This window comes from Echeneis naucrates, chromosome 5 (genome assembly GCF_900963305.1).
Source record: "Echeneis naucrates chromosome 5, fEcheNa1.1, whole genome shotgun sequence".
Classification (NCBI taxonomy): Eukaryota; Metazoa; Chordata; class Actinopteri; order Carangiformes; family Echeneidae; genus Echeneis; species Echeneis naucrates.
The window spans coordinates 3,324,282-3,334,609 of NC_042515.1; the positions used below are offsets into that span (position 1 = coordinate 3,324,282).

The following is a 10,328-nucleotide window of genomic DNA, read 5'->3' on the forward strand; positions in this document are numbered from 1 at the left end:
TGTTATATGTGAAAATGAGCAGCTGAGGGTGACGGGAAGGCCGTCGGCTTTGATATTTTATTATAAAGCCATAAATTTGAATTGCTGAAAAAGCGACATCATCGACGTCGCCGGCGGTGTTATGAGGAATCATCATCACGCCAGGTGAAGCTGAAAAGTTGAGGGATAGACAGCTGTGTGAGGCGTATCCTCTGAGGAGCGTGAACATGGTAATCCAGTAAACTTGATGGAAGTCACACAGCCACCGCATGCTATTAAAAAAAGTTTTTTCCAGCAATACGTCAATTCTGCCCAAACAGAGTGAAGGAATGATGCACTAAGAAAGTGAAAAATAACTCAAAAACAATTCAGTGTCCATCTGAGTTTCCTTTGAAGACTAAATCAAAACTAGAAGCACAAGTACTGAGTCTTTAATGAGTTATAAAATCAAAACCACGTATCATTTATTCGTATAGTTAGTCATATAAAAGTATGTCTGACGAGCGGGAGAAATTGGATTTGTTTTCGGTTAGTCACAGTTTTGCTTTTGAAACATACACTCAGAAAGCAGAACTCTGCAGCTGGAGCCTTCGGTAAGAGCGGTCTGGAAAAACTGAGCTAACTCTCATTATACACCGCTCTGGCCTCAGCTTCTGTCTGGTCATCGGAGAGCGGCGGAAACCAGCAAGACCTCCAACTCTCCACTGTTTATATGTACAGACCCTGCAAATTGCAGCAACAAAAAAGGGAAGATAATGTTTGTTCTTCCTCAATTTAAATTGGCTGAAGAGTTGGTTTAACAGCGGGATGATGTCCTGTAAAGGAAATTTCATGACACAATAACACAAAAAGGCAAAGTCACGGTGAAGGAACACAACTTTGGCAGCCGTACTGCAGGAAGTTCAATCATGTTTGGATATAAGGTTTGTTTTTTTTTGTGTGTCATTGGTTAGTTGATATTACATTGGCTTGATATCAGTGTGCTTTAAGGGTTAAAGGTCAATAGGATATATTAAGGAAGGTGCGCCTTCTCCTGGTAATGGATTTGGCCCCTACTTCACTTTGTTTAAAAAAAAAAAAAATGCTTTAATTCCTTCATTTGTTCCTTCAGCTGGGAATTGTCACTCATATCATGATGCAATTTCTGCTTTTGACTTTTCAACATTGTTCCACTTCACACTAAACCCAAGTGCTCTATATCGAATCAAATCAAATCAAACTAATAGACACTCCTGTTTTTTACACTGCGTATTCTGGTGATGCCTCCTCTCTTGTGTTGCCTCGTCCAGCCTGCACACATTGTTCACCTTCATCCATCCGTCCATCCGTCTGTATCTGTGTCCGCTTCGCACCAAAAACAGCAGACAAGTCACATAAACCAGGACTGAATGAAATGGATCAAAAATAAATACAATAAAAAAGAGAAATCATTAGATATTCTGAAGTATGAGGACATTTAAAGACTGTTCTGTTTGTAAATGAATTATTGGAGCCTTGAAAGACATAAATAATCTTAGATTTTACATTTAGTAAAGTAAGTTTTTACTTTCAGATATTAAATCGTGACACGTTATGTCATTTTTTGTAATCACATGTGTTTGTGGTCATTCTTAATTTTCATGTTTATTTAATGGTTATTCATTAATGATAAAAGTAGATATTTTGGTTGAAAAGCACAATTTTTGGTGTGATGGCAAAATATTCAGTACTGTCCAATAAAAAATAAATAAATAAATAGTAAAACTGATCAACTGTTGTCGTACGTCAGAACATGACTTATCACACATTTATGAAATGATGAATGAATGTTGTGTGATGTAAGCTTGAGTTTTATTTACGTGTGTATATTTGTGTATATTTCCTCAAATTGGAATAGAAGCCTTATTGTCATTGCGAGAAGAGCAGAATTACATAAAGAAAATAAAAAAGGATTTAAAAAGTAGCGTAAAGAGCAAGATATGATTATAAAATGAAGAATATGTATAAATGGATGTTTGCATCAGCTTATTAGTTGACCCAATAAACAGTAAATATCTGTTTTGTCGAATTGAAAGTCAATTTAAACACAGATCAGACATCTTCTGCTGCCGCCATCTTGCAGCCATAGACGATCTTTGCGTGTTACGTCAGAGGGGTGGGGGTGGGGCCTCCCTCCCGGAAGCGGCGGTGGCCGCTGATTGGCCGACGGGCCGAGCCGCGTGATGCGGTATATAAGTTGCGTGTGCGCAGCGCGGAGCCGCAGCGGCAGACAGTCCGACACATGTCCGGAGGAAAGCGGAGCAGAAGGAGGAAGACAAAGAGACATGACAGCCTGAGGAGCAGCCGAGCAGCAGCTGAGGAACACCGCCGGCCTGTGAGTGACCTTCAGGTCGTTATTGACCCCACAGCGGGGCCCGGGAGGGGGGCCCGGTGTGGGGGGGGGGGCCCTGCCGGTTTTAGCCGGGGCTCATCCATTTGTCCGGATGATCTGCTCCGGGCCGGTCCGTCAGGTGCAGCTTTAGAGGAAGGGTTTCATTTGACATTATAGTTTGGAGGAATCCATTGAAAAGATATGAACAAAAAAAGCACATGGCTCCTCTAAAAGTTCAGATAAGTAGGGTCAAACTTTCTGCCCCCCCCCATATAGCCTGTGGCCCCCCTGCTTTAGCAGTCAGTGTGTGATGTTGTCCAGCTGGAGCTGATGTCAACACATTCAGTTTAAATCAGAATCTGAATCACCTTTATTGTTGTTGTAATTTACATTACAGCCAGATTTTAGTGCAACTCCAAAGGTGCTTTTACGAGGCAGAAATGAGAAATCAGAAATGTCTGTACAGGATAAATAATCAAAAATAGGCCAACACAACTGAGTGGGAAGTGACGACGGTGATGATCGACGTGTTTCAGTGCAGCACAGATCAGGCTGGTTGTCCTGATTCGCTCTCCATGTGGGGTGTTTGTGCACGTCTCCTGATTTACATTCTTTTACATCTGCAAATCTAGGCAGTTCGGCTGCATATCTCAACTATTTGTCTTTCAAATGAACCACAAGTCCTCCTCCTGGGTCACGTTTCTGATCCATTACAGACCTCAGTACAACTGTCTTGGGGCCCTTATGGTGCCAGGTGAAACCAGAGCCATTAAAATCCGCTTCATTGACTTATGAATTACTTCTCATGACCAATAGATTCACCTTTTAGTTCAAGAAATGTTAGAAAAATGTGAATGACAAGAGACGGAGAAGCAGAGAAAGATGTGTCCGGCATCGACTGATCGACCGACCTGTGGATTCCTGCAGGCGTTTGGTCGTTCGTCAGAAGATGATTAAAATCTCATTAGCCGTCTGGCCGGGACAGATGGCAGATGGGCTGAAGCGGCTGCAGGACGATCTCAGGTTGGCCTCGGTGCAGGTGCCATATGGGGGGGGGGGGGGGTTATAGACACCGCTGCAGAAGAGAGATGTTCAACCATCCCCAACGTTTGCATCCCCCCTCTCGACTCCAGCTGTGGGACACGAACACACGGGTTCGTTTGAGGGCTTAGTTTTGCAGGTATGACTCAGCACCTTGGATAAAAATGCTGCATCAGTGTGTTGAGTTTGCCTGTGAGCTAATTATGTCACACCTGATGGTTACTGCAGACAGCAAACAAATCCAGAGCAGTAAAATCTGCACGCGGCTCAGACGGCAGGAAGAGGGGCTGACTGGCAGTTTGATTGTTGTTTAGATATAATCTCCTCTGAGAGCGAGAAAACATTTCAGCTGATAAACAATGTGCCTCAGCGGAATTTAAAACAGGAAGAACAAAAAAACAGGCAGAACCAACTTTTTCTGTCCTTTTTGATCCTTGTGTGCAATCAAAGCTGAGCTACACAATTAAGGAGTCAGTCGCACAAAATCATCAAAGCACATTTTCCCCTGCTGCTGTCCAGGCGGATGCCAGAACTGCCTTCCCCTATAGATGCAAAAATAATAAATATGTCCCAACTCCGCAATCTGGAAGCGATACGTTTGGTGGCGATGGTGCAGCATCATGTGGAAAAGTGAACGGAGACTTTCTGCATTGTTCAATTGTGTTTTTTTTTTTTTTTTTTTTCCTGCGAATGGTGAAAGAGAAAAGGCGTTAACCACTTTTTCTTGGCACGATCAGCAAAGAGGGAGAAAGAAATGAAAGGCCAGCCAATTGTCCTGTCCAATCACTTCTTTAATGTCGGCCAGTAGAGCTGCAAGGAGTCACGCAAAGTGTGTGGGAGACAGAAAGTGTGTGTGTGTGTGTGCGCGCGCGCACACACTCCCTTCTGGCTCAGACACACTGGTCTGGGCTCAGTGCCAACCTCTGCACTGCACTTATGTAACCCCCTTTATCGCTCTAGCTCCTTTCTTGTCCATACATTCCTTTTTCTCTTGTTCTCTCTCCTTCGGCCTCTCTTTATCTTCGACTTTGTCCTTCTCCTCCTTTTCTTTTTCTCCTCCTCGTCTGGTCTGTCCTGTCCTCACCATCTATGTAAGCATGACACAGCAGATTGTCCAAAGCAGCCAACGCTGGTCATTACGTACCGCCGCTCTTGGTCACCCTGCCCCACCCCTCTCCCCATTCCAACTCTCCTCTGCAAAAATGTGTGTGTGTGTGTGTGTGTAAGAGTGAGGTCATGGTTGGCATCAAGGCCTTTATCAGTAAACATATTGATTCACTTTGTAAGACAGTTGGTGAATGAATGGAGACCTCGTCCCTCCGCCTGCTGCGCTCAGCTGGGTGTGAATTTGAAGGAGTGAAGACAGAGTTCAGTTTGTTTCAGCGCAAAAAATGTGAACAAAGTGGAACAACGGAGGGAGTTTTTGGTTCGTGCTGGTCGGCTCATCGCTGCAGCGAACTGAAGCGTGTCTGTGGAAAATCAGCTGCTTTCACATTCAACTCGCTTTTCAATCTCGAGACAAACTTTTTGTTGAATTGGAAACATTTCAGAAGGTTTGTTGAAAAATTTGGTATAAAAGTGAATCCATTCTAAAACATGGATGGTTTTTATTTCTTTGCGTTTAATGTCACATGGAAGAGGCAGAAAGAAAAAGGTTGAGCCTCGTTGGCTGCCGACCCGTTTCTATGCTGCAGCTCATTTAAGTTAGTGAAATGTAACTTAAGAAGAGGAGGTGCGATTGTTGTTTTTACACAAGCCCCTGGGCTGTTAACATTTATACATTCTGTTGACTTAAAAAAAAAAAAGTTAGTCTGAACTTGCCAATATTTAAAATCAATAAATAAATAAGAGAAATTTATCTCACAGGTGTCACTCCAAATGTTTAAGAACATATCTGCAGCTGCCTGCGTTGTTTGAGCTGAACCAGGAAGTTAAAATATCTATATCTGTTTATAGTAATAGATGTAGTACGTAAATGACACGGGATTACACACACACACACACTCCTGTTTGACCACAACCTCAAACACACAAATGTCATGTACACAGTGAACCAGTGACACACATTGGTCATGTGTGTGTCAGAGTTCAGTGGAAATGTACTGGCTGACCATTGTAACTGGTGACGGCCTTTAATGATTAACTAATCCACCCTTCTTAACTTTCTCACGCTTGTATAATAAACAGAAACCATAATTATACTAATTCAATCATGTTTTTCTCTTTTCAGGTAAAATGGATCTTCATGACAAAGAAATTCTCCCTGGAGAGATTTTGCCTGTTGTAATCATCGGTAAAGCGCACACACACACACACACACACACACACACAAACGTCACATACATTCATGCATACTTGCACATTATTGTATGCTGACAGAAACTTATCAGAAACAGAAACAATCATTCACTTCAGTTATATTAAGATTTGATGTCGATGTGCTGCTGCGTTCGTCGTCAGCAGGATTTTTGTCTAGCTGTGGGAAAACATCTTTTTTTTTTTTTTTGTGCCTTCAAAATAGCAGAAGTGTTTTTTGATTTATTTTTTTTTTATTTTTTTTATTTTTTCCTCTTTCTTCCCCTCCACAGAGGACTAATAAAAGCTCAAAGGCCAAATTTTATGTAGAGTGAGAAACTGTGAGCAGTAACCTAGAAAGGATGTACAAGCAGGGCAGAAAGTGAATGCCAATGTTTGTCAGGCCACAGATGTGTATTTACTCTGCTGATGCACTATTATCTATAAAAGTCAGATTTAAAGGCTCGTAGAAGAAAGAGCAGCTGAAATATTCCCATTTTAAATGTTAAAATCTAGTTCCTCTTTTGTTTGTGCAGCCAAGGTTTATACACTTGCAAGTGTAATAATCCCTGAGTCATTGTGTGCTGGCAGGTAAGAGAGAGAGAGTGTGTGTGTCTGTGTGTGTAGTCCTGCTGAGTCACCACCTCATCATGCAGTGTATTTATGGAGCATTCGAGCTTGTTACATCATGCTATCATCCACTGATGTGAATCAGTGATTGTGCGATGGCAACTTGAGTTTTCTCAGCTTCAGCTGTTTGGTTGCTGTCTCTAGGCGAAGAGCTGCACGAATGAATTCTCCTTCCTGATCAGGTTTCTGTTTTCTGTCAAATGAGCCGTAGTAACCAGCGCAGACACACAACATATACAATATCCCCATCGACCAGAGCTTTGTGTGGACTGTCAGAGGCTGCGGATTGATGCTCACCCGCCGTCTGTTTCTGTCTTTGTCTCTCAGGTAACGGCCCATCAGGGATCTGTCTGTCATACCTCTTATCAGGTTACACCCCCTACCTGTCACCGCAGGCGTCACACCCCAACCCGCTGCTGCACAGCAAGCTGGGAGAGCAGCCTCACCTGTCTCTGCTGGAGCAGGTAACACACACAGATACACACACAAACACACACGCAGAGGCGGAGGACCCGGCACGTGAACCGAGCCTCGCTGTGTCTCTCTCTCCAGGATCTGGAGTACTTATGTGAGGGGCTGGAGGGCCGATCGTCCAATCCCGTGGCCGTGCTCTTCGATTCGCTGCTGCTCCCCGACAGCGACTTTGGGCTGGACCACACGTCTCCGCTGGAGTGGAGATTTGAGCCTGAGCGCGCCATCCCCCACCTGGTGCTGGGGAAAGGTCCGCCGGGGGGAGCCTGGCATGTATGTAGCTGGAATCACTCATCTGCTCCGACGTTTTTGTGCCTCAACATCTGATTGACAATGAATCCTTAAATTGTAATAATATCATGGTGTAAAATAAAATGGCTGACATGCTGAAACCAAACAGCAGGCTCTTTGAGTTAAAAAACAGGTTTACTCATCAGCCACGTTGGTGCTTGTGTAGGTCAAAATAAACGCGACCTGCAGATTTGACCTGTGACCAGGCAGAGAGGTTTATTTCAGTTGGACCAACCGTTGTTGTGTCGTCCTCAGGCTATGGAGGGCTCCATGCTCACTCTGAGCCTGGCTAACTGGATGGAGCTGCCTGGACTCAAGCTGAAGGACTGGATGAGAGACAAACGCAGGTCGGTCTGCCGTAAAACCAGCAAATCTTATTTCACAGTACATGTGACACACACCGAGGTTTGCCCATAGCTTTATAGCTGCTGTAAAAAAAAAAAAAAAACAAACCAATTTGAACGGTGTTGTTGGTCTGCTGACAGTCTGCAGGCTTTTAGTTTTATAGATGTATTGGTTATTGTCATGAGCTGTTTAAGCCTATTATATTCTGACACGCATGAATATGAGCCTCATTGATTGGTGCTGTGAATTTGTTTTTCAAATAAGCCGAGCTCGGCCAAGCCGTGCGGATTTCCATAAAACGTTTTACAGCCGCTGTAGAGAGTCTTAACTTAAACTTTACTCTTCCTGTTTGCTCATGTTTCTCTGACAGCTGTCGTTCATCAGGGTTTTTGCATTATCATGCATGTGTGTGTATTTTACATCGAAGTGTGTTCTCTTGTTGCTTTTGTTCCAGAAATGTACGTAACGACCGTGCCACGCCAGCAGAGATCGCCTCCTACTACCAACACTACGTTTCCCAGATGTCCCTGGAGCAGAGCTTCGCCTGTGGAACCACCGTCACCTCGGTAACCAGGCAGCCCAGCAACCAGGAGGGGGCACCGTCCTATTGGAGGGTGACAGGCCTGCAGCGGCGTGAGGGGGAGGAGCTTGGAGGTACAGAGAATAACAGCACACGTTGGAGCGTTTAAATGTAAAATAAAAGGCGCCAAATAACCGCCCCCTCCCCTCGCCTCCTCTTCCTGTCAGATGGCTCCTCTGTGTCGGAGGAGGTGCCTTTTTCCCTGCTGGCCCATAACGTGGTATTGGCGACGGGGACCCATGACATCCCTGCCCGGCTCGGCGTGGAGGGCGAGTCCCTGCCCTTCGTCTGCCATTCCTTCTGGGAGCTGGAGGCCGCCATCTCCCGCGGGGAGCTGGACCAGTCCTCGGACCCGGTGCTGGTGGTGGGGGCGGGGCTCACGGCGGCCGACGCCGTCCTGGCCGCCCACCATCTCAACACGCCGGTCTACCACGCCTTCAGACGCTCAGTCAGAGACCCGGGCCTCATCTTCAACCAGCTGCCCAAACTGCTCTACCCGGAGTACCACAAGGTGAGGATGGTCGATTTCCTGCTAATGAACCGTTTAAATGTTCAGCTAAAGGATCTTTTTTTTTTTTTTAAATTCCTGTTTTGTGGCAACAAAAGGTGACTTCTTTGGGCCTTAAGTTACATCTGCCTTCTCTTTCCTGTCCATTCAGGTTCACCAGATGATGACCCAGCAGCAGCACCAACCTAGTCCTCCATCAGAGGACCACGCTCAGAACCTCCAGCATCACTCCACCCCCTCCTCCTTGACTCCACCCCCTTCCTCGTACCCAGGTTACCTGAGCTTCCCGCGTCACCGGGTGGTGGAGTTTAGACCGGACCGGAAGTGCATCCTGGAGTCAGACTCCGGCCAGCGGACTGTGGTTCAGGTCTCCAAGGCTCTTGTTCTCATCGGTGCCCACCCCAACCTTTCCTTTCTAAACGACAACGGGCGTCCGCTCGGCATCAACCCCGACAAGGCGATCACATGCCGAAGGAACCCGATTGAGGTGCATCCATTCACCAACGAGGTGATTGCAGCCGACGGGCCTGGCATGTACGCCATGGGGCCGTTAGTTGGCGAGAACTTTGTGAGGTTTCTGAAGGGAGGAGCGCTGGCTATCGCTAGCGACCTCGCCAAGAGACAAAGAGAGGGTGGAGGAAGAGGAGAGGGAGATTTGGCAACAGACAAATTAATGAACAAATGGCTGGACAGGCAGGCGAGCACCCAGACAGAAGCAGAGCTCAGTGTTCGGGACTTGTAGCAGGTTTTCTGGGACAAAAAAGATCAAGTGGACTGAAGCAAACTTGAACTGCTGCAAACTGAAGCTGCAGGTAGTGTTCTCCAGAGATCCCCAGCAGAGAAATAAAGCACAAGATGCTTTTCTGTCGGCAACAAGAGGAATCAACACTTTTTGGAATCAACGGGTTTTCATTGCGCTGATATCTTCTTTGATCTGCTGTTCATACTGGACCGATCGACGTGCTGGTAGGATCCTACAGAACTGGACCTTCATCAGATTTAAGTTGGAGACATCGGGGGAGGATAAGGACGTGGTGGAGGATGGACAGACAAGTCTCTGTCAACTTACACAAAAGTTAGTGAGAAAGGTAGATGTTTATCACCTGGAAGTAACTCCACCACAACTTCATCCCTGAGGATAATACACCTAAATTCAGCAACCACATGTCAGTTTGATGAAGACTGATGACGGCTGATGTTGATATTTTGTTGTCTTATAACAAAGATGCAATATTCCCCAAATCGTCACAGTGCCAATAAGCTTTTAAGTTTTTAATTTCCAACCAAAATTTCATCAACAGCAGTCCAACTCGTGTGTTAGATTCACTCGTGACCAATCGTGCAGCTACAAATCTGCCATGAAAGACGATGACCTAATGAGCAAAGGTGGAGCAGAAGAACAGAGTTGGAGGAAAAGACATGGAGGAGGGATGAGTTATAAATCCTGACCAACTGAGAGAAGTGATGGTTGCAGCATCAGCTCTGGTTGGATTTTCTGTAACTTGTTGACTTTTTTTTATGTATAATGGAGATCAATATGATGTTTTCATTGTAAAAGAAAAAATATTTTTCTGTTTCTAGCTTTCAAACACTATATGTCACCAAAACAAAGATTTGGTAACTTCCCCCTTCTTGGTTTGGACTATTTTCCCTCCGTGGTTCTCTGCGTGTTCTGGGTTTACTGTCCTGTGGATGTGTGGTGCTGTATTTTTTCCACGTTTGAAAGATTTATCATGTAACATGCAACTCTACCTACCTACACTGTAAACCTGTGATGTCTATGAAAATATTTTATACTTAACAAAACAAAAGAAAAATATATTTTTTTTCCAACACTC

General features: G+C 45.0%; 1 protein-coding gene across 1 annotated transcript; it reads left to right on the forward strand.

Annotated features, from left to right (window-relative positions):
• Nucleotides 1-2,217: 2,217 nt before the first annotated feature.
• osgn1 (oxidative stress induced growth inhibitor 1) lies at nucleotides 2,218-10,328 on the forward strand. Its single transcript, XM_029502944.1, has 8 exons — nucleotides 2,218-2,332; nucleotides 5,601-5,663; nucleotides 6,623-6,759; nucleotides 6,848-7,039; nucleotides 7,313-7,404; nucleotides 7,857-8,056; nucleotides 8,150-8,493; nucleotides 8,642-10,328. Exons 2-8 carry the CDS (start codon nucleotides 5,606-5,608, stop codon nucleotides 9,230-9,232), a joined length of 1,614 nt encoding a protein of 537 aa, XP_029358804.1. The 5' UTR covers nucleotides 2,218-2,332; nucleotides 5,601-5,605; the 3' UTR covers nucleotides 9,233-10,328.

Excerpts from the sequence above, each read along its gene's own strand:
- osgn1 (XM_029502944.1), top strand. The coding sequence starts at position 5,606 with ATGGATCTTCATGACAAAGAAATTCTCCCTGGAGAGATTTTGCCTGTT. Across the intron at positions 5,664-6,622 it reads TTTGCCTGTTGTAATCATCG|GTAACGGCCCATCAGGGATC; the intron begins GTAAAGCGCACA and ends TTTGTCTCTCAG. Across the intron at positions 8,057-8,149 it reads TGAGGGGGAGGAGCTTGGAG|ATGGCTCCTCTGTGTCGGAG; the intron begins GTACAGAGAATA and ends TCTTCCTGTCAG.